This window comes from Camelina sativa, chromosome 5 (genome assembly GCF_030686135.1).
Source record: "Camelina sativa cultivar CO46 ecotype springtype chromosome 5, ASM3068613v1".
NCBI classification, from domain to species: domain Eukaryota; kingdom Viridiplantae; phylum Streptophyta; class Magnoliopsida; order Brassicales; family Brassicaceae; genus Camelina; species Camelina sativa.
The window spans coordinates 37,183,893-37,210,927 of NC_141884.1; the positions used below are offsets into that span (position 1 = coordinate 37,183,893).

The window sequence follows — 27,035 nt, forward strand, 5'->3', positions numbered from 1 at the left end:
AATCAATAAAATCAAATTCAACTACTTTCATTAAAAAATAATATGCAAAAGATTTGAGTATATGACTCTTTACTTTAAAATTTTCATGGTAAAGAGTATACAAAATTTTAGATACTCTTTGGTATAAAAAAAATTACTTACTCCTAATAACATGTAAACAATAAAAAAAAATTAATATTATTTACTTTTAACAGATAAAATTAAAGATACATAATTATTTTCAATATATAATATAAGGGCATTTGAAATAATCCTCTTATTCTATATCCTTTTGCAAACATATCCTAAAATCAAGATAAAATCTATATATATTTTGAAAATAATTATTAATTATTTTTATTTAACTATTATTTTAGCTTTAAAAATAAAAAGTAACTAATTATAAGCAAAAATACATTAGAGTTATATAAATAATTGGATATTGAATAGAATATGTTTTCTAATCATGAAAAACCATAAATAATTTAATATAATAATTTATTATTTTGTTTAATATAAAAAATTAAAATATAACTTTTTTGGTCAATGTTGGTCAACGCCGGAGTCAACGTCGGTCTTCGCCGGAATCATTCGACCGGTGTACCGGGTTGTATGTCTATGGTGTTGACCACATAACGTCAGATAGTTCATGCATGTGGTCATGCAATACATATACTTCGTGTAGTTGAGGATACAATATTATACTTGGCATGTGTGACCATGCATTCTTCTATACTTCATGTAGCTAGCCATCTTTTTCCTAATACTAATGGTTATATGGGTTATATGAATGGGAGTATATTAATAATAATACACGCAGACAAACATGCGCAAAGAGTGGTTGTCTGATTTACATCAGAGTACCAGACTACTAAGAAAATAACAGACGATGATAATTAATCTAGAAGCATAAACAAATTAATTATCATATTCGTGGAAAGAAAATAATTAAGTTTCTATATAGACTAATATACAGTTTTATATATTTTTTTTTACTTATATGCACATATGTGTGTAATTTATATTAAGCACATAAAGACATACAAATGCACGTACATATATTGACAATTGCTCTTTATGATTGTTGTCGTCATGACCGTTTGTTTATGTTGCGATAATTCAGGGACATATGTTCTTTTGAAGCCTCTATAATATTTTTTTTTTTTTTGGCAAGCTCAATCAAATCTTAACTCAAATTTGATATCGTTAATTATATCGTCATAAGGACTAACATTCAAAATTTGTGTTTAGAATATGCATAATATTCCAACAGTCTCTTCACGTTGATGATTTAGCTTTAACATATACTACGTACACACTTTGAAGAATGGCTCACTTGGAAATAAATAAAAATTTTAACTAGTTCCAAATAAATTATTTGTTTGCATTAACTTAACACGTACCTGCATGTTTACAAATTGGTGTTACTCTAATCATTTGTAGAACTTAGAAGAAATCATTATTAACAACACTAATAAAGACAATTCAAAAGAAGATGGAATCGTGTCAACATTGTTCTGCTCATCTATCAATACATGCTTACAACGTTAGCTTGAAACGGCGCCTGTCATCCACATGCGGGGCTATCTCTGTGTTTTCATTTATTTATCTTTTACTTCATCAATATACATCATTTATATATTTTGTTTCTCTTTGTGAAAAAAAAAAAACAATATTACTAATTATTAAAAAATGATTATCTTGAGACATTGGAGAACTAGCAAACGGACCGTCCATGATACTTTGTGGACCATGTTTTGAGCTGAAATTACGGAAACTTGGCCGTCGATTTCTGCCGTTGAACTTCTCCTTTCACCTTATTAAATTTAATGTACATTTATTTTTCTTCCATGCGCAAACCAAAAATGTGACTCAAACTACTAAAATCTAACTAACCCTAATAAATACTTCTGCAGAAACACCTAAGAAAGTCCTTAGAAGTTTATAGATACTTCATCAGTCACCAAACACATGTAAAATAGTAATTATTTTGTCATTGAGTAATTTAATTTTTTAATGTACTAATTCAGCGACATTTTTTCACATAAACGAGACACGACTTCCATCGATCGTACATAGTTTTGATGATTTCAAATAAATAGATGGTTTAGGCATCGACACATTAGATTGAGAGATAAACGAACGACAAACCTATACGTGTCGTGGTACATCGACCTCAAAGCAGACCACTGTGACCCACTTGGATCTCAACTTGAATTTTCTTTGTCTTTATGATATTTTCTTTTGATTATTCAATTTCACACTCAGTCATCAGTAATAAAAACTTTCTCCAGCCTCCATAGTCCATATTGACTTTAACTCATAAGGCCATAACCATGTCTATATTTACATCTACCATAGTCCATACCAAATACAATTTTTAGATTACCTACTTTTATCTTTTACAATTTTCCACAATGGTTCTTGATAGACTAAATATATTTTCCCAAGGGAAATTTGTGTTTATGTGTGTTTGAAGGCGCCTGAAAAAAAATAGAAACCACACGACCCGTCTTGTAGCTCACATGTGTCTTTGCCTCTTTGCTTTTTCATACCATTTAATATTAAAAACCTTCAGCGGTTTTTGGTCCCCAACAATAAAAATATATATTTTATTTATTACTACATATATACTATACAGTTCATTGATATGTACATTTAATAAACCTAATTTTATATTTATATTATTTATAAAATCTTAAAAATATTAATATTTTATATTAAGTCTTCCATTTTTATGCCATTTATACTTAAAGGTTTGAATGGTAACTGTAGTCAAGGCGGTCAAATCCATCTACAGTTTGAACCGCTCCATTTTTAAAGCAGACTACAAACCGCTGCAAACTAATTTTATTTGTATGCAAAAGCGGTCTGCAGTTGGTCTGCTGCGGTCTTATCTCTGCTTTATTTGAACAGCACCACTGTGTATTACATTTGCTGAATGGTAAATAAAAAGCGGTCCAATCCGTAGACAGATTTGTCCGCCCCAATCGCTGTAACCATTCACACCCTTACTAATACAAATTGCAGTCCGTGTCTTTGCCTTGTTTTAGAAAGAAAAATAAAACAAATTATAAGGAGTGCAAAGCTTAGACTAATTTGCTTTAATAGTGGCAAAAAAGTAAAATCATCACTAGCTAAGTTTTCTATAAATTGAACCACTCGCCTCCTCAGCTTTTTCCAATTCTAAACCAAACAACAGATTCCTCATAATCACCTCCTCTTCTTTCCTCTTTGAGAAAGGAAGAAAGATCAAACCTTCCCCAAGTAATCATTTTGCTTTCTCTATCACACCACACACACACATTCACTAGTTTTATCTTCTCAAAAAGAACCATGGCTCTTGTCTTGTTTATGGCTATCCTCGGAGTAATGACGTCATGTGTCAATGGCTACGCCGGAGGAGGTTGGGTCAACGCACACGCCACATTCTACGGTGGTGGTGATGCTTCCGGCACAATGGGTATATTACCTTGAAACCTTCTCTCATGATGCTTTAAAATTTTGCATTTTGTCCCAATTCTCAAAATCTCTTTGGTTGCAGGAGGTGCTTGTGGATACGGAAACCTTTATAGCCAAGGCTATGGAACCAACACCGCAGCGCTAAGCACGGCTCTGTTCAACAACGGTCTGAGTTGTGGTGCTTGCTTCGAGCTAAGATGCCAGAACGATGGAAAATGGTGTCTCCCTGGCTCTATCGTTGTCACAGCTACAAACTTTTGCCCACCTAACAACGCTTTACCGAACAACGCAGGAGGTTGGTGTAACCCTCCTCAACAGCATTTTGATCTCTCTCAGCCTGTATTTCAACGTATCGCTCAATACAGAGCTGGCATTGTCCCCGTCGCTTACCGAAGGTAAAAAAAAAACCTTTCTTTCAACTGCTCTGTTTTTAGCCTTAAAAACAAGAAATAGAGCTGCTCTGTTTTAACCCTAAACAAGAATCTTACTCTGTTTTGCTTTTTTTTTTTTTTTTTGTTGTGGTGTGTTTTAACAGAGTGCCATGCGTGAGAAGAGGAGGAATAAGGTTTACGATAAACGGACACTCTTACTTCAACCTTGTTCTGATTACTAACGTAGGAGGAGCCGGAGATGTTCACTCGGTGATGGTTAAAGGTTCAAGAACAGGGTGGCAAGCTATGTCAAGGAACTGGGGACAGAACTGGCAGAGTAACTCTTACCTAAACGGACAAGCTCTGTCTTTCAAAATCACCACAAGCGACGGTCGAACCATCATCTCCAACAACGCCGCTCCCGCAGGCTGGTCTTTCGGCCAGACCTTCACCGGCGCTCAGCTGCGTTAGGAAGGGGTGACTTCGTCAAATCTCTCGTCTCATTGATCGTGTGTGGTGTCTATGTTGTAGTAGAAGCAGTAAGCAAAAAAAGCTTTAGAGAGGGACATAATAGTAATTTGGTCCTTTCTTACAGTTAGGGTTACCTAAAAAAGAGAAGTGGTGCTTCTGAGTGCTTGATTTTGCACGAGGCCCTTGATGACGTCTTCTTTGTTGGGACCTTTTCTTTATCTTTTTTCTCTTCTTCTTTTTTTATTGGTGAGGTTTTATGTTATACTGATGCAGAGGTGGATTAAGTTACCCACCCGCTACTAGTAGTAGTCTCTCATGTCATTTGTAATCCCTTCTCGGAACGAGAGGGAGAGTTTTAGATTGTATTAATCTCGTTAAAAGTCATGTATGTTGTAAATTTTTCGATTTTTACAAGTAAGAAAGTATTGAAGATTTGTTATTTACTTTGTGTGTAATAATAAATTATCATATCATATAGAGTCAGGAACATGATTGGCATGTATTTGTTAACTTTAGTTTCACGTCCGGCATGTATTTATAATACACATGAATTGCATTGAGAATTTATCAATTGTCAAAACTAGACTAATTAACCTATCAAAAGACTTATCTCCGACAAGTAGTATGGTATTGTATTTGCTTGCATGTGAAGAGATTTGGTTATTTGATGACTATATGGTATCTATTTTAACTTAACTATCATATATGGGATTGTCTCAAATGGCACATGTATAAAAGCAGAGTTGTAAGTTGTAACCGCCTGCTCACTCTTTCCCAAACGTAATAGATTCGTTTATAAGTTATAACTATACAGGACATAAATTCATCTTTTTGTTATAGACTAGGCAATATTAGCAATTTATTCGTCATCCATCCATATGTAAAATATATAACTGTCGAGTGTATTGATGGACATGTATATGTATGTAACTTCATATAACTTCATGTATATATATGTCTTTTTCAAAAAAAAAAAAAAAAAACTTCATGTATATGTAAGACATACAACAGTCGACAAAAAAACATTAGAACTTAACAAAAATAAAAATATATATGTCACTTCACTAGAATACCTTTTTCAACCATCAAAATATACTCTTATTTTTATTTTGAAGAATTTTATTCTGTAGTTAGTTTTGTAGACAGAAAATTATTGGGGAAAGATTAAAAAATCCAACTGACTGAGAAATTAAAATCAGCCATAAGAAAGAATAAATCTTTTAATGTTTTATCAGATAATAATTATTATAAAAAATAAATTACGCTGCAAATAGCATGTTGTGACAAAAAGAAAAAAAGAAAAGTAGAATGACGTGCACGTAGTAACAGTTCACGAGTGATACAGAATAACCGAAGCCATGTGCTCGTCTGACAATCCTATTTTGTTCTAACTACCCACATGAGTCCCTCTGTTTATGAGTCCCCATCAGTCGCATTGCTAACCAACATATGTAACTATCGTCTTTTCCCAATGGACCTTCTTAAAAACCCTTACTGCCTTGTATCGTATTTTCCCAATGGACCTTCTCAAAACCCATTACAATCTATAGCCCATTCACATTGTTAGCAACTTAGCATTCAGTGAGCCCTGGTGATGAGTTGTATATATTGTGTTGTTTGTTTGGATTATGGTTTAGTTTAGAGATGTAGATGGATATATATATATGGTTTGTTTTTCACTCTTCATGATGGTTTGAATTTTCTTCCCATATATAGTATCAACTATCAAGGCAAGACAATAAAATAGAGAAAATAAACAAAACTCTGCTTACGCTGTTTAGAGATGTCGTGAGTTACAAGTAACTTAAAATGGTATCATATATATTATATAGTGTGTCCCTGTTACTTATTTATCCTAGCTTTCCTCTGCATTTGTGAATTGTGACTGCTCAATACAAGACAAGGCGGTTTTCGGATCCAATTCCTCTTGAGTTTTTCCGGAGCTACTGCTCACTTGGCTGCATCAAATTCAATTTGTTCAGAAACAGTCACCATAATAAGACCTGCCAAAAACTGAGTTTTGAAGCAAATGAATGATGAGCAAACCGTTATTTACCCAAAAATATAGAGGATCATCAAAGATAGCAACATAAGGTAATGTTTCAGGAGAGGTCCAGTTGTACTTGTTTCCTCCCAACTGAGGCTTATGAAAAGCTTCCAAGACCTGGCTAAAGGCAGGACTTCCTAACAGATTCCACTCAGCTAGTTTCTGAAGCTTTTGATCATTTAGGAAACTAGGATTGCCGAATTGTAGGCTTGGATCAGCCGGTATCCCGGGAATGCTGCCGGTTTCCAGTTTTGGAGTTGAGAGTCCTGAGTAATTTCCAAGAGATGAACTTGCAGAACACGTTATGTCCTTGTACATTTGATGAACCTGCAGATAAGGGTTTTCTTCTTTTATAGGAACATTCATGTTTTCATCAGTAGTACGAACCCATGAGAAATTCTCAAGCTGTTGCTCCATCTCTATTCCGAAATCTATATCTATTTCAGTCTGCAGCTGCATAAACACAATGTTATAGCTTATTTTATACACATACCTAAACATCTTTAATGTCCAAACTGATGATTCTTTACCTGGTTTTTGCATTCTGAGGACATAAGCTGTCGCTGCTGATGTTGCGGCATGCTCGCCTATACGTCGTCATAAGATGCATAAGTTTTGTAATATAAGACGTTAACTCATTATTATCTAGGAGATGGATTATATACCTTACGAGCACTGATTTGAGCCAGAGATAGTCTTAGTGAATCCTCTAGTTGCTGCAAATCATCTACGTTGTTGATATTGTCTAGATTGGTCCAGTAGCTATTTCAAAAAACCATGTAACTCACAAATTAGAATAGCAAAACCATAAGGAACATGTAACAGAAAGTATATATATACAAGATCTTGGCACCTTAGTCGTGTGTGTATATCTGATAATTGTGTTCTCAGAAACCTGACTTTTTCGCTTAGCACCTTATAGTTCCAATTAGGAGGTACTTCAGCATCATTATAGACATCATACTAGTAGTAGTAGTAGTAGTTTAGTACATACCTCAACTGTTGGTGTACTGTTAACAAAAATGAGCCACATTAGTAATACCCAACAACACTAAAACAAGAACAAAGAGAGAAAGAGTTCACAAAGAATCTGATATTCTTTATATAATATACACACCTTCTGTCTAGAAACTCAGATATATCTACGTCGTGGTCAAGTTTCATGAACATTTTCTTCAAAGCCTGAGATATTGTGGAAAAAAGGTATTAATGTAGGTGATGAGAAGAGAAGAGAGACTAAACAGAGCCAAGAATCACTACTTACTTCAAGGTTTTCCAACTTCCTGTTCAAACGACAAATTGATCTGAGTTTAATGTTCAGTGTAATGTTAACGCATAACAAATATAGATTCTAGAAATGTGTGGAGTGAAGGGATGTAACCTCTTTGCTCTTTCTTGAGGAGTGAGTTGAGCAAACTTAGCAATGACTTCTCCAATGCTAAAACAAAACCCAAAAAAAAAAACAGAACATCAAACAAAAGACAAAAAGTCAAAAACTAAACAAGAACGATGTGAAAACAGCCTTTTTGGTACTAAGAAAAGTAAGATCAGACCTGTTTTTGCCTAGGCACAGTGAAGCCTTTCCCGTGGGAGAGAACATGAGAAGCACAACATCTATGTCGCATAAGATCGATAACTCCTTAGCCTTTTTCATAATCCCATGTCTCCTTTTCGCATACGTACATTGACGTGCATTCATGTTCCGTAGTTTCATTATCTTTAGCTTCACTCTACCCATCCTGCATAACTTCGGATCAATCAATCAATCTTACTATCGAGAAACATGATTCAAATAAAAGAACAACCTTTGTTCCTATCGAGAAACCCAAACAAACCAATATAGGACAACCCATTTTGGTAGCAAACTAAAATTATAACATCTTCCAAGATTCATACTTTCATCAATAAATGAGTGCTTACCAATTTTAGGAAAACCTAGAAGACAACATAATAAAATTAGAAATCAAAAGAATTAACCTGAAATAGTGAAGATTTGAACTCACCTAATTTGAGATAAAACAAAACTTTCTTTGAATTCGGATGCTGAAACCTAAAAAGGAAAACGAAACTTTCCTTTACGAGGAAGAAAGAAACAGAGAGAGAATAGGACAAAGAAAAAAAAAAACAGAGCTTTGAGGTGAAGGAGAGAGAGAAGAAATAGGTATTGGTTGGGAGACCAAAAAATCGGGAATTAGGGTTTGAAGCTAGAGACTAGGTAAATTTGTGATTGTCTCATTAATTTTCTTCTCTTATTACTTCACAGAACAGAAACAACGAATCACCCGCTTTATGTTTATTGGACCACTCATTTAGGCTAACCACCGAAGTAATCAGTCACCAGTAGCTACTAACCAACCGACGTGTTACGTGTCAATCCTATCGGGTTCCAAATCTTAGGAATGTGGCACTTAGATCAGATGAGGCTGTGCCGTAACGGTGAAGCAATCCATCTTGCGGTCGTAGAAATGCACGGTCTACACGTGTTGATTAGTTTAGACAACCCTTGTTTCTTTGTTACATTTTTCACATGTGTTTTTTCTTGAACCATCTATGTTTTTGTATATACATGCTTATTAATATGTTTTGATGATTTCAGATATTTATTTTAGTAAAAGATTTTGAAAAAAGAAAACAAATTGGTACTTTTAAAAACTGTTATTAGAAACTAGATTCCGAATGATGGGAGGAATAACGAAGCAGAAATCTTGAAACCGATGCTATGAAGGTTGAGAAAGAGTGTTTCAGTGATTGATTTCTCCCTGAAATCTTCGCTTAGTAGAGCTACCGGCCGGCTTACGACTTTCTATGTTGAATACCAAATGTTACAAAATTTGAAACAGCGAAAGAAAAATAAGAAGAAGGAAAAATGTATTACAAAAATATATATACACTGACAATGAACTAATCACCTCATTATATAGAATTTTCCACATGAGTGTCTTCCTCCAAGAGTGGGCGTATCCCGCATTCACCTATCTCCCATTTAGAACCGTTGAGTTTGAACTCAAAGAAAAGATCTCTGGATTCCAGATTTTTTACTTCCACTTCAGAGGTGTACAAATGCTTCGTTAAAAGTGGACATAGAAATTGGCTTCCATATCCATAATTGTGACCACTCTGTTTGTCTACGATGGAAATCATTACCCTCGACCCGTCCTCATAATCAGCTGTGTTACCCTTTCTAATCAGCAAGATGCAAACCTTAAATCTCAAAGATGTAGGAAGACTCGACTGATTCAACTTCACTGCCAGAGAACCTCCAGTAGTAGCTCGGTAAGTGAAAAACGCAGGCACTTCTCTACCCGGCAAGATCGCGTATTTACTTGTCGACGTCTGGATAATGATGTCTCTCCCTTTTTCATTCAGTTTCCAGCAGTCAATAAACTTGAGACAAACTTTGGGATTGGGAAAGGAGCAAGCAAGTATTTCCAAGGACTCACAGTTTTTTGCATATAAACATGATAGGGAAGTTGGAAGCTGCGGGAGTGATACCAGTTTTGTGCATTTTTTGAGTACAAGTCGACGTAAACGAGAGATACCATTGGCCCATGCAGGAAATTCTTCTATTTTTGTATCGTTCAACTCCAGTTCTGTGATGATGTCAAGAGCATGTGGGTATTCTTCAAGGTCTTTGCAATATGTTATACACAAGTCATGAAGTCGAGACCATGACTTGATCGACAAGGGAACTTCTTTTATCGAAGATCCACGGAGCAATAGTTTTCTAATGTTTGTAGAAATCACGGGAAAACTTGTCAATTGCGAGCAACCAGTGACATCAAGTTCTTCTAGAGAATCCAAGATGATGTTGAAAGGAAGAACCTCTACCTTTGAGCATTCTTGTAAACTCAACTCTCTCAACATACGAAGGTTTCCAATAGACGAGGGTAGCTCCACCAGACTTGAGCATCCACGAAAATCCAATTTCTCGAGATTAATGATATTTCCAATAGATGAGGGAAGATTTACTAGGCTTGAGCATTCATTGAGCCACAACTCCCAGACATTAATGAGGTTTCCTATAGAAAAGGGAAGCTCCACAAGGCTTGAGCATCCATTGAGATATAGTCTCTCAAGATTAATAATTCCTCCAATAGATGAGGGAAGCTTCATTAGGCTTGAGCATTCACCGAGATACAATTTCTTGAGATTAATGAGATTACCAATAGATGATGGAAGCTCCAATAAGCTTGAGCATTTACTAAGATCCAATTTCTGTAGATTAATGAGATTTCCAATAGACGAGGGAAGCTCCACTAGGCTTGAGCATCTACTTAGATATAATATCTGTAGATTAATGAGATTTCCAATCGATGAAGGAAGCTCCACTAAAGTTGAACATCCGTGGAAAAAAAATTCTTGGAGATTAACGAGATTTCCAATAGATGAGGGAAGCTCCACTAGGCTTGAGCAGCTACAAATATCCAATTCTTGGAGATTGATGAGATTCCCAATAGATGAGGGAAGCTCCACTAGGCCTGAGCATCCACTGATATCCAATTTTTTGAGACTAATGAGATTTCCAATAGATGAAGGAAGCTCCTCTAAACTAGAACATCCGTGGGGATAAAAACCCTGGAGATTGATAAGATTTCCAATAGATGAGGGAAGTTCTACTAGGCTCGAGCAATCTATTAGATTTAAGCTCTGAATATTAGTAACATTCCCAATAGAGGAAGGAAGCTCTATCAAACTTGAGCATTGATAGAGATTCATATGTAGGAGATTAATGGCCGTTGAGAGACAAGGAAGCTCCTTCAAATTCATTGAATAACCTAAATCCATCACCTTGAGGTTAATAAGGGGCTGTAATGACCAAAAGAAAAAGACAACAAACAAAAACGAGTTAAGTAATGAAGGCACATAAAGGCTAAAATCATGTCTTTTTATCTTTATTTTTGAAAATAACAGTTTTGTACAAAAATAATCGCATAGAAAATTAAACTGAAGTAAAACTCATAAAAGAATGGTAAATGCTTACTTGATTAATTTTTTCCCATAGTTTTTCGAGTTTGCTGTCTTTCAATATTATCTTGACAAGAAACTTGGGATTAAACTTAGAAGGCAGACATTTCAACGGATAATAATCCCAATGTAGAATTCTAAGTTTTGGAGGTAGATAGCATAAACCTTGTGGTAAGTGCAATCTTTCATGATAGACTCTCAAAAATTGAAGATTAGGCATTTCTTCAAAACTTCTCTCACTTATATTCAGTTCGTTCACGTTCCCATGAACTTCCAAATTTATACCTATAAGACGTTCACTGCCCTGGAGAAAGAAACACATATAAAAGTAGAGATGGTCAGTTATAACTTTGTATATGCGTAAAGGAACTAAAAGATAAATGACAAAACTTACTGTATGTTCGGTGAGTACTTCACAAATCTCTCTATCATCAACTAAAAATTGACGTTTCCCAGGCTCATAAATGGATTGGTTACGAACAATTTCTCTACCCAATAGAACTAGTAGATTATGCATCGGTTGAGTTTTCTCTTGGGACATGAGAGATCTCTGAAATAAGACTTGGAGCCCTCGTTGCACGTTCGAGAATTTATGACGAAGTGTATCTTCAAAGGTATGATCAACGCCTTCGTCGTTAAAAAAACAGGCTATATGGAGAAATAAATCTTTGTCTTCATCGTCTAAGGCATCATAAGCAAAATTTAAAATGCTCCCTATTTCTCCGTCAAGGCGTATCTTTAACCTTGGTGGTTCCCCTTTCCAATCTTCCTTGGACATTCCCCGAAAATAAGAACCCATAACCCTAAGTCCCAAAGGGAGATTACCAGCAAGTCTTGTAACTTTCTTAGCAAGCTTACCAAAACCATCATGAGGGGAATCCTGACAAAAAGCATGCATGCAGAAGATTTGAAGAGCCTCATCATCTGGTGGGAAATCCACATTGTATATATGTTCGATCTTAACTGCTTTCAAAAGTTTTTGATCTTGTGTGGTGATGATAATACGAGATCCAGGACCGAGGCATATCACTTTTGGCATGGCAAGTAATTGCACTAACTGATCCACTCCATCAAGAATAATAAGCACTTTCTTTCCCATCACAAAGTTTTGTGCAGTTCCTAAATGATGAATCTTGATATCTTTTTGGTTAAATAACTGAGATAGAAACTGCTGCTCTAATTGCAACTTCACATCATGATCATCAGAACAGATTGGTCTTGCATAACTTGGTTTGAATTTCATGAAAACACTCAATTGAAAACCATCTGAGATTTGATTATGTAAAACTCTAGCAATGGTAGTCTTACCAATTCCAGAAGGACCCAAAATCCCAACCGTCCTCCTTTCATTTGATGAGTCTAAGCAAAGCAATTGTTTCATCTTTTGTAAATGATCTCCCATCCCAATTAAACCATTGAGATCACTTGTTGGTGTGTAACTAATCAATCTTTTAGAAATTTCAGTGACAATCTCTTCAATCATGGCAGCTTCATTTTCCCTACCAAAAATGAGTGAGATTAATACATATTTTAAATTAGTAATATGAAGTTTTACATATGGACTCAAAAGGTATATACAATATTTTGATGTGTTGAAATATTGAGTAAAGGGTGATTTAAAAGGACAAACCAGTTGATTGAATCATAACCAGCAATTGTAGCCACTTCCTTAAAAGCTTGTCTCCATCTGTTAATGTTCTCCTTTGTTCTACCCTTACAAGTTTTCTTAAAGACAGCTCCAAATTCTCCAGTAAGCTTCATAACATGAGATGGATCAACTTCATAGAAAATGGCAAACACCGTTAAACCAAACTCTTTCTTGCATTTCATAATCTCCACCAATTCGTCAAGACACCACTTTGTAGAAGCATAGTTCTTCGAGAGTAAGACAATAGCGATCTTAGATCCTCTAATGGCTTTAGTGAGTTCAGGACCGATGGATTCACCTCTCTTGATCGCATTATCAATGAAAAGAGTAATTCCTTTTCTTTGAAATTCTTTTTGAATGTGACTTAGAAAGTTTCTGCGAACATCTTCCCCACGGAAGCTCGGAAAGACATGGTGACTCCAGTTGGAAGACAAAGCAGATGGAAGAGTTGGAAGAGATGTTGAAGAAGATGGAGAAGATATAGAAGAAGAACCCACATCTTTGTTTTCTTGATGGATTCCGAATTTTCTAAAAATGATGAAGAAGCCTATTGCAGCAGTAGCAAAAATGGTGAGGAAAAAATAAAAATCCATTAACATAACACTGAGAAAATCTCAAGATCAAAAAATCTTTTACTTTTTAGCGCAGCTAAACGAATGATGTATTAACAAAGAGGGGTTTGTGTAGATACATTATTGAACACGTTAACTTGACTCCATCTACATTATTGAACACGTTATGTCGTTATCTTGACTCCATTGACTCAACACCACAGAAGTAAGTCATGGATGTTTACTAACCTTTGGTCGACAAGGAATGAAAATGAAAAGATCAGGCTAAGAATGGGCTATGTAATTTAGCTAAGCATTTTAAGTGTTTTTTCGTCTTCAACACTCCAAAATCCAAATGCATCATCGACATTAAGCCTAAAAAAAATCTAATTGGTATTAAATGAGATATCGCATGGACTAATATTGTTAACGAATTCATTAAGAATTGAAATTTTCAAATTGGGTTAATGTATTTATGGGTTTTGCTATTTATGCCAACTCAATCTAGTTAGTGCTTACGTTATTACACTTATACTCTCGAGATGTTATTATAAACATTTCATGCAAGTTTTGTCTAATTAAAGTTTTGTGTTTTATTTTAATGAACTAGATTTTAACCTGCGCTATAGTTTTTTTTAACTATTTTTTAAAATTTTCAAATTATATTTATTTATGAATTTGTTTGTTTTATCATTTATGTAGTGTTTAAGATTGTATAAATATATTTTGATTGTTAATTTTAGGATTTAATCTGTGGTATACTACAAAATAAATTATTTTTACTTTTAACCGTAATTTAATCAACACAAACCCGTCTTGCTAAGTACTAATAGAGAATTACTCTAAAATAGCATTAAAACATGTTGTAGCATGGGTATTAATCTAGAATAGTACCCAAACTATAGTATGGGTAATTTTCATAAATATAACTCAAACTGACAAATCCGTCCCGCCATATAAGTATATAACCATGTCTGTGATATGTTTTTAATAAATGTAAATATTTCTAATATTTTGAAATTTTTGAAATTTAAAATTTATTATATCTAGAATAACTAACGGTTCATCTAAAGAAGCTAGACAAAGAACTGAATAAAATCAATTAAAAAATTATAAATTTTTTTGCTTGATATAATTACAACTTAAAGATTTTATTATATTTCTTTAATTGCCTAATAATATATATGGTTTTGTAAATATACTCTATCAGACGTGTTTAATAGAGATATATTTTGTTAAAGATTTATTTTTTTAAGTTGTATTATTATTTGAAATATACTCTTTAAGTGTATTTATTGCTAATAATTAATAATAATACAGGTAAAGTAATTATTTTAACCCCTAAATCTCGTGTATGACTAACGAAGCTAACCCATATAATCTATTTTGTAACCAACTAATGAATCAAATAATAACTCTAATTTTATAAATTATAACTATTATATAGTCTAAAAAAAACTATTATATAGTCTACAAAAAAAAAAGTTATGTATTTTTGAAATATTAAATAGGGGAATTAAGTTGTTTAGTAGTTAATTATGTATGTTTTTTATCTATGCATAGACAAGTAAGTATTATGTTCGTAGACAAAAGTCCCAAAACTATAAACAAACTGATCGGTGTTTTAACCGGTCCGACCAGCTGACCCAATAACCCAAAAGATTTCAGTTCACCTTCCGGTAAAGTCTTAAAACATTGGAATTAAGTATCAGATATACCCTGTAGATTTATTAGAGAGTCAAGGGTGCAGCTACGATAACCCTTTAGGCCTTTACAATCATGATTCTTATCTAGTTATGCCTCTTCAATTTTTGGTAGGGATGATTGGCTTGCTCATTCCATCTTATTTATTCACAATTTCATGCAAATGTCTACCGCTCGCTCGATACTGAAACTTTGGAATGTTGTCGATAAGAGTTATTACCTCCCTAGACCACGTTGAAATAAATGTTGGAAATAAATGAATAATCTAGGTGAAAATTTTAAAATAAGGCTACAATATCTTTAGCTCCCTCCCTTTTTACGTGACAACTCACATGCAGTATATATATTCATAGTTCTATACTTCTATATTGAATATATTGAATGAGGCCCCAACATCTCCACAGGGTTGATTGAAGGTACAGTAGTTTTACATTTCTTTTTGGTTGTGAATCTTTGTGATGATGGTTTGGGAAGAAAAATGTTATAAAACTTCCCCAAATAGAGCAACGGGGCTATGATAATAGACGGGTCATATCATTCAATTCTATTATCATAAATGAGAGATCGTTACTATTTGGTTAGCTTTCATGTCATGGGGTTTTTGTTGACTCTAAGAACAGTGAGTCTCTTCTTGGTGATGCAACATGTCGTCGTCGTCATCTCAACTTCCTTTCGATTCATCTATGTCATTGTGTAATTGTCTTCTTTGAGACATCACTTGTTTTCCTGTTTTAAAGTCCAAATCCACCATGTTGTATATTTTTCCGGTTAGAATCCTAAAACCATACCAAGTTGAATCCAAATCAAACTAAATTGTACTGAATATATTTCAGCCAAAGCAACGACCAGTTGTTGAAACTCTAACCTAAGGAATCCTAGCTAGCTAGTTAGAAAGTTAATCTAGAAAATATGTCCCAATCATGTTGATTTCAAACGTGTTCTCTCTTTACAAAAACTATTGTAAAAATAAAAACCCTTGGAATTCCATAAACTAGTTTCAATTTCAACCAATCAGTAGTTGATAGTCATGAAATTCTCTACCTGTAAAAGTAAACCATGCATATCAATTAAACTAGCTATATAGGATATGTCACTAGTTGTGCTCCTAAATGATCGATGCATAATTGAGCAATGCGCGTGTCGGCGTGTGTGTAGGTGTATAGTATAGTATAGTATAGTAGTAGGATAATGAGGAGCAGAGCATGCACATGCTATTGAGTTTGTGCAACATGGTACGCTAAAATCAGGTCGTGGGGTCGCATATTTGAAATTGAACCACAGTAAACTCGAAAAACATTTCCCTGTTGATATGAATTGGATCCTATGCATTCATTTCTGAATCATATTTCCTTACCCAACATTTATGTTCCCCGTTTAAAACTGAAATTTACTTCTGATGATAATTATATCCCTACAACAGTTATTGAAATTTTACCAAAATTAAAATCAGTAAAGTAACGTAATGGCTTTCTAATATAAACGAAAACCTAAAACCCGTAAAAGTAGTTTTTATGGTGAATAAATATTGTTAACTTGAATAAGTATATAACATAAAAAAAAATATAAAGGTGCAATTTGTTTAGATTCCTCAACCTTCTAAACTGCTGATAATTCTAGTCAGTGAGTTGTTGGTCTCTTTGAAAAAGTAACGATTCATACTAACATAACATCTATTTTATGACACAATAGTAATAAATATTTATACATTTAAAGTTATTGACCAAGAAGAAGAAAAAAAAAAGTATAGGAAATGCTCAGTTAATCTCTGCAGATGGTCCTTACAAGTCTGCAACCAATACTCTGAATCTGTTATAATGTATTCCTCTGCCAATTGATATCTTTCTGGTCAAATAAGAAAACATCTACTTTTAATTTTTTAAGTTTCACCAAACATATTTCCTTAATTTGACATTCGTAGATATGTGCTAATATGGAGTGTCTATGCATTTAATCAAAATATATAGTTCCACAATAAATCCATTTATATAAATAAGGAATTTATATTTTCTAGCAAAAGTTCAAAACGGAAGGTACAAATTGCATTATGGTGTAATGAATACAAAACTCTAACCAATCCCTACAAAATGATTTATAGCAGCCACTTCTGCAATAGATTATAGATGGTGGGTAATTAAATATTCTAAAATCAGTAAATGGTAGATTAATATGGCAACAAGTAGTCAAGACTCCATATGAAAATCGGACTTATTTTCTGTAGATATCACATGTCATTCACATGTATGGAGAGAGATATGGGGATTGGTGAGAGGACATTGAAGTGTGCGTGTGAGGCAAATTGGTGTGGTTAGAAGAGACGCAACAGTCAATTCAAATGTTCTTTAAAGCCTTTTTGGGCTTTATTTTAGTTCGGACTATTTCAGATATTTTAGTTTCATCCTAGTATTTCCGGTTAACAAACAACGTCAACAAGCATTTATTAAAATAAAATATGTAAATTTTAAGATTTTTCTTTTAGGTAGAAGCCCAAATCAATGTACTAGTCAATGGTTTTTTAAGTGAAATTTGGAATAGGTTTCTTCAAATTCACTTTTTCATCTCCCTAATACGTGAGATCAAACTAACCATTTTCAAAACCACATTGGTTTACATAGGTTTAAACCAAAATTTTGTCCGGCAAGCAATCGTACGTAGTAACAATATAATGTCTTGTTTGGGGCAACAAAGTTTAAAAGCAGTTGAACTGAAAAAAAAAAAAAGGGAAGATGTTTACGGATGTTTAACAACTTTTCATCTCTCCACTTTTTCAAACACAACTCACACTGCTCACAACGTAGGAAACGTGTTCCCTGTCATCTACTCTTTTTCTGTCCTACCATGTTTTTTGTTTATTTCTTTCATCTCTATACGTTTTCACATTTATAGGGTTTTTTTTTCAAAAAAAATAACAAAGTTTTCAGCCAGGATTATTGTGAATTTGTTTATAGATTTGAGACAATATTTTATATATACTAATTTAGTTATATATAATGCATAAATACAAATATATATATCAGATTTCAAATCAGTCCGTGACAGTCCATGAACCTTTTAACAGTTGTATAACAGCATTTTGTCAGAAAATAAGGTCACAACATATCTACATATACACGCACATAGCCTAGAGCCATACGTAATAATATCACACAAATATCAATTATGCTATACAAAGTCACATTTAATATTGCATCTCTCCTCCAATGAAGATGTAGATGGCGCATACTGACGTGGCGTCTCTCTCCATAACACCTTGCTTCCCGTCTTCTTCGTCCTCACCTCATCACTAACCAACAACAACATTGTATCATGTCGGAAGATCATCTCCGTTTGATGGATCAGATCTCTTCATCTGACCACTTCTCTTTAAACATCAACAACGATCAACATCTCCATCGCTACCCCACAAGTCATAGAGAAGAAGAGATTAGGAACTCTTACCTAAGTGATTACAGTAACTGCAGCAAGAAAGACACAGCAGACTATGTAAGCACTGGACACTCGTCAAAAACTTCGGTGTCGAGAGGACACTGGAGACCCGCTGAAGATGCTAAACTCAAAGAACTAGTCGCCGTCTATGGCCCACAAAACTGGAACCTCATAGCTGAAAAGCTCCAAGGAAGATCCGGTACGTATATATATATATTCTATCCCTTAGTTCTAAGCTTTTTCAAGATTCGGGTTCTTGATATTTTGGGTTTTAATGTTGAGCAGGGAAAAGCTGTAGGCTTCGATGGTTTAACCAACTAGATCCGAGGATAAACAGAAGAGCCTTCACAGAGGAAGAAGAAGAGAGGCTATTGCAAGCTCATAAGCTTTATGGTAACAAGTGGGCGATGATAGCGAGGCTTTTCCCTGGGAGGACTGATAACTCTGTGAAGAACCATTGGCATGTCATAATGGCTCGCAAGTTTAGAGAACAGTCTTCTACTTACCGTAGGAGGAAGACGGTGCTTCCTCTTAAGCCACTCAGTAAACCTAATCCTCACTTTTTTAATGATTTTGACCCTACTAGGTTAGCTTTGACCCACCTTGTTACCAATGATCAGAAGCAGCTTATGTTGCCCATTCCTTGCTTCCCAGGTTTTGAGTTTGTGTTCTCTTTCCTTTCGGTTTACAAATCTCATATCCATACTTGCATCTTTTAATTTAAACTTCTTCCATTTTTGTACCCCTTAGGTTATGATAATGGAAACGAGAGTCCATTAATGGTGGATATGTTCGAAAACGAAATGATGGTCGGGGATTACATTGCATGGACACAAGAGGCTACTAGATTCGATTTTTCACACCAGACCGGGAAGAGTGATCAGATGTTTGACAGAACGTCGACTGAGGAGAAGAAACCACCATTTTTCGATTTTCTTGGGTTGGGGACGGCGTCGTGATCTCATCATCATGATGAACAAGACTAGCTTCAGTTAGTTAGCAACAATTATGAAATGATTTGAGTCATTGCCGATGTAGTTTTGTTGCGTTAATAATAAATTTGTAGTTCAAATGTTGTTGTCCGTAGTCACATGCAACATTCCTAACGCGTATTAGTACGTACGTACATATATATATACCACTCGTTGGTAAAATATATATTAGTGTTTTTCATTACAGTACATGCCAAATTATTGCACCTTCAAAACCAAACTTGATTTGAAGTATATAAAACATATGTGTACCACTTTATAGTTCTAACTAACTCTTATCTTATATGAAAATGTCAGATTCCGTCATTAATGGTCCAAAAACTGTGTGGAGTGAGAGTAACAACAACATGCTTCGTATATGAAGAGGAAGGTGACATATGGTATAGCAGGGACGATGATGTGGAAATAAGAAACGACAACAAAGAAAGAGATAGAGAAGTCAAATAAAAGAGAATAATGTACTATTCTATTTATTTGGAGTATGCAGAAGTTAATGATAACATGCGATATTGATGAGGTAGCAAGATTCAGGCACAGATTCTGCAACAGAAAGTCCAAACATCCACTCTTTAAATTATTCTCACACCCATATTACATTTCATTGCTCCTTACTTATGCGTCTCATCGACCTCATGTCACCCACATGGCCCCTTCTTCTCTTTTTCTCCTAACTAGTATTATTTTTTTTTGTAATAATGATTTTCATTTATTTCATGATACGTACGATTTGTATACCTAGCTAGTCAGCTTAACATTTTTATATGATTAAATAGAAATAATCGATCGTGTTAAATTTGGATATAAGTATTACGTTCTCTTTACACTAAATCACTTGTTGTTTTCTTCGTTTACAACATTAGAAAAAAATATCTGATTAGTGCATCACAGAATTTTGTAACATTTTTTTGCGATATGTCACTAGTTTTTATCAAACATTAAGGAAATATGTAAACCAAGAAGAGAAGAAAACGGTAAGCATTTCTAGCTAGTGTACTGGACCATATAGGAAGGCTTACGTTTGAATACCTCTGATTGAAATTAGACCATTTTAGATCACTTCAATTTATTGCTCTTCTAGGCCTAGGCCAATAGGGCCATGCTCAAGCCCAATCTCAGCTCTGTTTGGAAGTGTGATGATTTTCTCGATCGAGAACATATAACATTATCATATGTCGATGGCTGATGGAAGTTGGAGAGTACTACTACCATTTGTAGTTCCATGTGAATATTTCTTTTGATTGTAAATTTTTTAGATTTCGTTAAAATGAGGAATGGAACCAATAACGAAATATATTGGTTGATAAAATCGAAACGTTGAAAGCAGATGCGTGAAAGAATATCAAACCAAAAGGGAAACCAATAAAGAACAACATTCATGTTAATTCATTAGGTGAAGCAATAATTAAATATTGATTTTAACTTTTTTTATTTTATTTTTCAGAAAGAAAACACTTTTTTCTGTTCGTTTCCTTAAAAAAGCTGAACTACTTTACGAACTTATACGTATCGGTCTCTACGTAGTATGGATGGTCCAGGTGAAAGCTGAGAGATGGGAGACCTCCTACGAATTCTACCTAACTTTATTCCTCCTTTCTTGACATTCTAAGTACTACTCCCTCCGTTTCATAATATAGGATATTTTAGAGGTTTTTGCTTGTTTCATAATATAAGATGTTTTAAATTTTTGAGGCAACTTTTAGACTACTTTTCTATTTTCTTATTATTTATTTTATGCAGTCTTATTTTTGATTGGTTCAACTTTTTAAAAGTAAACATTTCTTATTATGCTTGCTTTGGCTAAAACATCTTATATTTTGAAACGGAGGGAGTATTATTTAATAACTTTAGTCATACGATAATGTTTCCGGTTAATCATTTGTAAACATCTGCAAGCGACTTATCGTCGATGTTAAATTAGCTCATTCCTTATCGTCGATGTTCGAATTCGTGATCTTTAAAATTATTCTTTCTTGTTGGATAAACTTTGAACCTTAAGGCCCAAGTTATTCTTACAAAGGACTGTTAAGAATAAGAAAGAAGATAAGCTCAAGAAATATTTAGGAGTAATCTAAATATTGGTGTTTTCCTAATAGGTTTAGGATTTATGTTTTGATATAAAAGGCTATGTTGAGTTGTGACATGAGCCATGAATTAAGAGAAAGCTTTGAGAGTGTTTAGTTTTGAGAGGATATTTTCTAAACACATTAATAAAGAGAGTAATTCTTTATACAAAGTTCTTGTCTTAAATCTTTTATTTGGTATCAGAGCAAGGTGTTTTGATCAATCCAAAGGATCGGATTTGATTTAAAACCATGAGCGAAGTAGCTACAACAACTCGTCCGAAGGATATGGAGAAGACAGTCTCAATCCAATGTCCTCAGCTCACCTCCACAAACTATACGGTTTGGTCGATGAAGATGAAGGTGATTTTGAGAATACAGAAAGTTTGGGAGACTATAGAACCTGGCTCAACCGATGATGAAAAGAATGATGTTGCGATTGCATTGTTATTTCAGTCGATCCCAGAATCTCTAATACTACAGGTTGGTGATTTGGCTTCACCAAAAGATATCTGGAATTCGATAAAGTCAAGGAATATGGGAGCTGACCGTGTCAAGGAGGCATGTTTGCAGACTCTAATGTCTGATTTCGAGAAGCTTAAGATGGGAGAATCAGACAAGGTTGATAGCTTTGCAGGAAAGTTATTTGAAATCGCGACACAAGCTACATCATTTGGACAGCCGATCGATGAACCGAGGATGGTAAAGAAGATATTAAACAGTGTGCCAAGGAACAAGTTCATTCATCTTGTTGCCTCTCTGGAACAAGTATTAAATCTCAATACTACTAGCTTCCAGGAGATAGTTGGAAGACTCAAAGCTTTTGAGGAGAGAATACAAGGAGAAGATAAACAAGATGATACACAAGGAAAGCTGTTGTTTTCAGGTTCTGATTATCAAACACAATCAAACTATAATCAGAACTTTAATAACTTCAGAGGCAGAGGTCGCGGTCGCGGTGGCAGAGGCAACAGAGGTCGCGGCAGAGGTCGAGGCAGAGGAAGGTACAATGGACAAGAACGAACTGAGTATAACACAAACCAGAATCAAACTCAAGAAAAGAAAGAGAAGACAATAACCTGTTTTAGATGTGACAAGGTTGGTCACTACGCATCCTCTTGTCCTGAGAAGTTTCAAAAGGCGCAGGAAGCTAACAAGGTAGAAACAGAGGAAACAGAGAAGGCAGATCAAACTTTGTATATGCATGAGGTTGTATTTTTAAATGAAGACAAACTTATCCCGAAGAACTACAGCAGAGAAGATGGCATGTGGTACTTTGATAACGGGGCAAGCAATCATATGACAGGACAAGAATCTTATTTTTCTGAGCTTAATAGAAACATAAGAGGGCAAGTGAAGTTCGGAGATGGCTCATGCGTAAACATTGTTGGGAAAGGTTCGATCCTATTTGAAAGCAAGAGTGGAGAACAGATTCTAGTATCTGATATTTATTATATCCCTGACCTCAAGAGTAGTATACTAAGCCTCGGACAGGCAACAGAGATAGGCTGTGATGTCCGTATGAGACAAGACTACCTTACGGTTCACGATCCAAGCGAGAGACTCTTGGTGCGAGTCATGCGTTCTGCAAATCGTCTCTATAAGATTAATCTCAAGATAGGGAGACCAATCTCCTTGCTATCTCGTCTCGATGACAACACCTGGAAGTGGCATGCTAGATTGGGACACATCAGTTTCAAAACGATCAAGACAATGTTTCTACAGAATATGGTTCATGGTTTATCGGATGTTAGAGATGAAAAAGTACTATGTCAGTCTTGTTTAGTTGGCAAGCAGACTCGACATGCCTTCCCTAAAGCTACCCAGTTTCGAGCCTCTAAACCACTTGAACTACTACATGCGGACCTGTGTGGTCCCATAACTCCTGCAACACTCGCAAATAACAGGTACATATTTGTGATTATCGATGACTACTCAAGGTACATGTGGTCCATTTTGATAAAGGAGAAGAGTGAAGCTTTTGGAAGCTTCAAAGGTTTCAAGAATGTAGTAGAAAAAGATCTTGGAAGGGATATCAAGACTCTAAGAACAGATAGGGGGGAGAATTTACATCTGGGGAATTCAATCAGTTTTGTGAAACTGCTGGGATCACAAGGCATTTAACAGCTCCTTACACCCCTCAACAGAATGGTGTGGTAGAGAGGAGGAACAGAACCCTAATGGAGATAACCATGAGTCTCCTTAAAGGTATGGAGGTGCCAAATTATCTTTGGGGAGAAGGAGTTCGACATGCTACTTATTTAATAAACAGGGTGCCTACCAAAGCACTTAACAACATGACACCTTACGAGAGTCTGCGAGGGAGGAAGCCAAATATTGAGCATTTCAGGGTGTTTGGCTGTATTGCGTATGCAAAGGTTGATAATACGCTCCTCAAGAAACTTGATGATAGGTCAAAGCCTCTGTTACATCTTGGAATTGAGCCTGGATCGAAGGCTTATAGATTATTTGATCCTTCTACTCGAAGAATTACTGTTAGCCGAGATGTGGTGTTCAGTGAGAAAGACAAATGGTCGTGGAGTTCGGCTAGAGATAGTGAAAACAGAGAACCTGGCATGTTTCACATGCGATGGGGAGAAGTCGAAGATGTTGGAGAAGGACCAGTTGTAACAGAGAACAATGCAGAGGATGCAGAGGGTGATATAACAGAGAATGTTACACCACAAGAAAATGCAGACGATCATGAGGAAGATGTTACACAAGAAATTCAGCCTTTAAGAAGGACTACTCGACAGACAAGTAAGCCAAAGAGGTTTGAAGACTATGTTATGTTAGCAACAATCGAGAGTGAGACACTTCTGTTCCTAATTAACAACGAACCAAGGTATTACAAGGAAGCTAAGGATCAACAAGTCTGGAGAGTTGCGTGCAGAGAGGAAATAGAGTCCATAAACAAAAACAACACATGGAAGCTTGTTGATAGACCAAGAGGAGTGAAGGTAATTGGTCTTAAGTGGGTATTTAAAATTAAAAGGAATGTTGATGGCTCCATAAGTAAGCACAAAGCCAGGCTTGTGGCAAAAGGATATGTGCAAGAAAGTGGTGTAGATTTTGGTGAAGCATTCGCTCCAGTAGCACGCTTAGAAACCATACGACTCTTGATTGCTTTGGCTGCGACAGATGGATGGGAAATCCATCATTTAGATGTGAAGACAGCCTTCTTACACAATGAGTTAAAAGAAGATGTGTATGTAGAACAGCCTGAAGGTTTTGAGATCAAAGGAGAAGAGCACAGAGTTTATAAACTATCAAAAGCTTTGTATGGATTGAGACAGGCTCCGAGAGCTCGGAATACAAAGCTTGATCAGATCTTGAAAGAGATGGGTTTTAAGAGATGTGTTAAGGAAGCTTCTGTGTATCGTAGAACAAAAGACAAAGAGCTGCTCTTGGTTGCAGTCTATGTCGATGATTTATTGGTTACAGGAAATAAACTCACAGCCATAATCGAGTTTAAGAAAGGTATGTCTGCAAAGTTCGAGATGACAGACCTTGGCAAACTCACATATTATCTCGGTATTGAAGTGAAGCAAGAGATAGATGGGATCACAATCAAGCAAGATGGATATGCAAAAAGGATATTAGTTGAGGCTGGACTAGCAAGCTGCAATTCGACTTTGATACCAATGGAGTTCGGATTGCAGGTGTCGAAAGCACTCGAGGAAGCTGAAATTGATTCCACTCGTTATAGGAGATTTGTTGGCTGTTTAAGGTATCTGGTACATACTCGCCCCGACCTTGCGTTTGCTGTTGGAATTATTAGCAGGTATATGCAGAGTCCACGCAAATCGCATGGAGAGGTCATGAAACAAATCTTGCGTTATTTGAAAGGAACAGCTTCATACGGACTGAAGTACAATCGAGGAGGATCAAAGGAGCTTGTAGGTTTCAGTGACAGTAGTCACAACGTTGATCAGGATGATGGGAGGAGCACAACCGGTCATGTGTTCTTCTTTGGAAGCACCCCCGTCACATGGTGTTCGCAGAAACAGGACACTATTGCGATGTCATCATGTGAAGCCGAGTTTATGGCTGCAACAGAGGGAGCTAAGCAAGCAATTTGGCTTCAGGATCTCTTAAGTGAAGTTACAGGTTGGAGAAGCAAGCAGATCATGATGTATGTTGACAACAAAGCTGCTATTGCTCTAGCAAGGAATCCTGTATTTCACGGTAAGAGCAAACACATTCACAAGAGATTTCACTTCATTCGTGAATGTGTTGAGAGGGAGCTCATCTATGTTGATCACATTCCTGGAGCTGATCAGAAGGCAGATATTTTGACAAAGGCTTTGGCAAGAATTCAGTTCATTGAAATGAGAAGGTTGCTAGGAGTTCAAGATGTTGCAGAAGAAGATTCAAAGCTTAAGAGGGAGATTGTTGGATAAGCTTTGAACCTTAAGGCCCAAGTTATTCTTACAAAGGACTGTTAAGAATAAGAAAGAAGATAAGCTCAAGAAATATTTAGGAGTAATCTAAATATTGGTGTTTTCCTAATAGGTTTAAGATTTATGTTTTGATATAAAAGGCTATGTTGAGTTGTGACATGAACCATGAATTAAGAGAGAGCTTTGAGAGTGTTTAGTTTTGAGAGGATATTTTCTAAACACATTAATAAAGAGAGTAATTCTTTATACAAAGTTCTTGTCTTAAATCTTTTATTTCTTTCTTCATTGGCAAAAAAAAAAAGTTATTCTTTCTTTATTGGTGGCCAACTAGTATATCAATTGAGCTACCAATGTTAAGTAAGGTTTAATATTTGCTTCTTTTTTTTCTAGACAAACTAATATATTTGCTTGATAAGAACAATTCTTTCTTCTATTATTTCTTTCTCCACTCGAGCACCTCAAAACGTTTGTGTCCCCTCGGTTGCCATTATTGTTAAAGAAAGAGGACTCACCAACCACTTAGAACAGACTTCCGGTTTGGGGAAAGAGCATGCGAAGTCATCGTGCTTATAATTCTTCAAACGTTAATGGTTTCTAAGCTTTTTTGGGCCTTACTGTTCAGCCAAGTGAAAACAATCTAAAAGTATGCGCCTTAATCTTCACCTAATAAATATGTAATTCTCTTGTAGAAGTAAGATACAAAATCCAATAATTATTTTAGTTTTTTTGGTTTTTCCCAAACCATATATGAGCTCAATTCATGTATTAAATGAATTTGGGTTGCCCCTTAAATATGTGACATGCATGATGCATTTAACTAAATCAAGAACAACTTCTATGAAATGATTAGACAATTGAACCATTTTAATTGTTGATAAGATTTAAGATATAAAGAGAATAAGGCATCCATAATATTTTTTTTAAAAGCAATATAATAAATAAAAATAACCAAAATGAGT

General features: G+C 35.2%; 4 protein-coding genes across 7 annotated transcripts; 2 read left to right on the forward strand and 2 right to left on the reverse strand.

Moving 5' to 3' along the window:
- The first annotated feature begins 2,725 nt into the window (after window positions 1–2,725).
- Window positions 2,726–4,724, forward strand: LOC104788017 (expansin-A1). The gene is made up of 3 exons (XM_010513692.3): window positions 2,726–3,442; window positions 3,524–3,836; window positions 3,977–4,724. The coding sequence occupies exons 1-3, from the start codon at window positions 3,316–3,318 to the stop codon at window positions 4,281–4,283; spliced, it is 747 nt and encodes a 248-aa protein (XP_010511994.1). The 5' UTR covers window positions 2,726–3,315; the 3' UTR covers window positions 4,284–4,724.
- A 1,307-nt stretch (window positions 4,725–6,031) lies between these two features.
- LOC104788018 (agamous-like MADS-box protein AGL30) lies at window positions 6,032–8,435 on the reverse strand. 3 transcript variants are annotated; one of them, XM_010513698.3, is made up of 11 exons: window positions 8,334–8,435; window positions 7,884–8,069; window positions 7,712–7,768; window positions 7,595–7,613; window positions 7,448–7,512; window positions 7,325–7,340; window positions 7,184–7,245; window positions 6,996–7,092; window positions 6,861–6,917; window positions 6,340–6,783; window positions 6,032–6,241 (listed from the first exon to the last, which is right to left on the reverse strand). In XM_010513698.3, exons 2-11 carry the CDS (start codon window positions 8,066–8,068, stop codon window positions 6,227–6,229), a joined length of 1,017 nt encoding a protein of 338 aa, XP_010512000.1. In that variant the 5' UTR covers window position 8,069; window positions 8,334–8,435; the 3' UTR covers window positions 6,032–6,226. The 3 variants fall into 3 exon arrangements, with proteins under 3 accessions (XP_010512000.1, XP_010511999.1, XP_010511995.1); XM_010513697.3 differs by having other exon boundaries at window positions 6,340–6,777; window positions 7,595–7,634; XM_010513693.3 differs by having other exon boundaries at window positions 7,595–7,634.
- A 647-nt stretch (window positions 8,436–9,082) lies between these two features.
- Window positions 9,083–13,787, reverse strand: LOC104788019 (putative disease resistance protein RPP1). Of its 2 annotated transcripts, none has more exons than XM_087451200.1 (5): window positions 13,744–13,787; window positions 12,926–13,490; window positions 11,690–12,794; window positions 11,312–11,599; window positions 9,083–11,136 (listed from the first exon to the last, which is right to left on the reverse strand). In XM_087451200.1, the coding sequence occupies exons 2-5, from the start codon at window positions 13,123–13,125 to the stop codon at window positions 9,244–9,246; spliced, it is 3,486 nt and encodes a 1,161-aa protein (XP_087307326.1). In that variant the 5' UTR covers window positions 13,126–13,490; window positions 13,744–13,787; the 3' UTR covers window positions 9,083–9,243. The 2 variants fall into 2 exon arrangements, with proteins under 2 accessions (XP_087307326.1, XP_087307325.1); XM_087451199.1 differs by lacking the exon at window positions 13,744–13,787 and having other exon boundaries at window positions 9,083–9,133; window positions 9,240–11,136; window positions 12,926–13,621.
- A 4,552-nt stretch (window positions 13,788–18,339) lies between these two features.
- LOC104788020 (transcription factor MYB105-like) lies at window positions 18,340–19,762 on the forward strand. The gene is made up of 3 exons (XM_087451201.1): window positions 18,340–18,820; window positions 18,907–19,275; window positions 19,372–19,762. Exons 1-3 carry the CDS (start codon window positions 18,502–18,504, stop codon window positions 19,578–19,580), a joined length of 897 nt encoding a protein of 298 aa, XP_087307327.1. The 5' UTR covers window positions 18,340–18,501; the 3' UTR covers window positions 19,581–19,762.
- The last annotated feature ends 7,273 nt before the right edge of the window (window positions 19,763–27,035 follow it).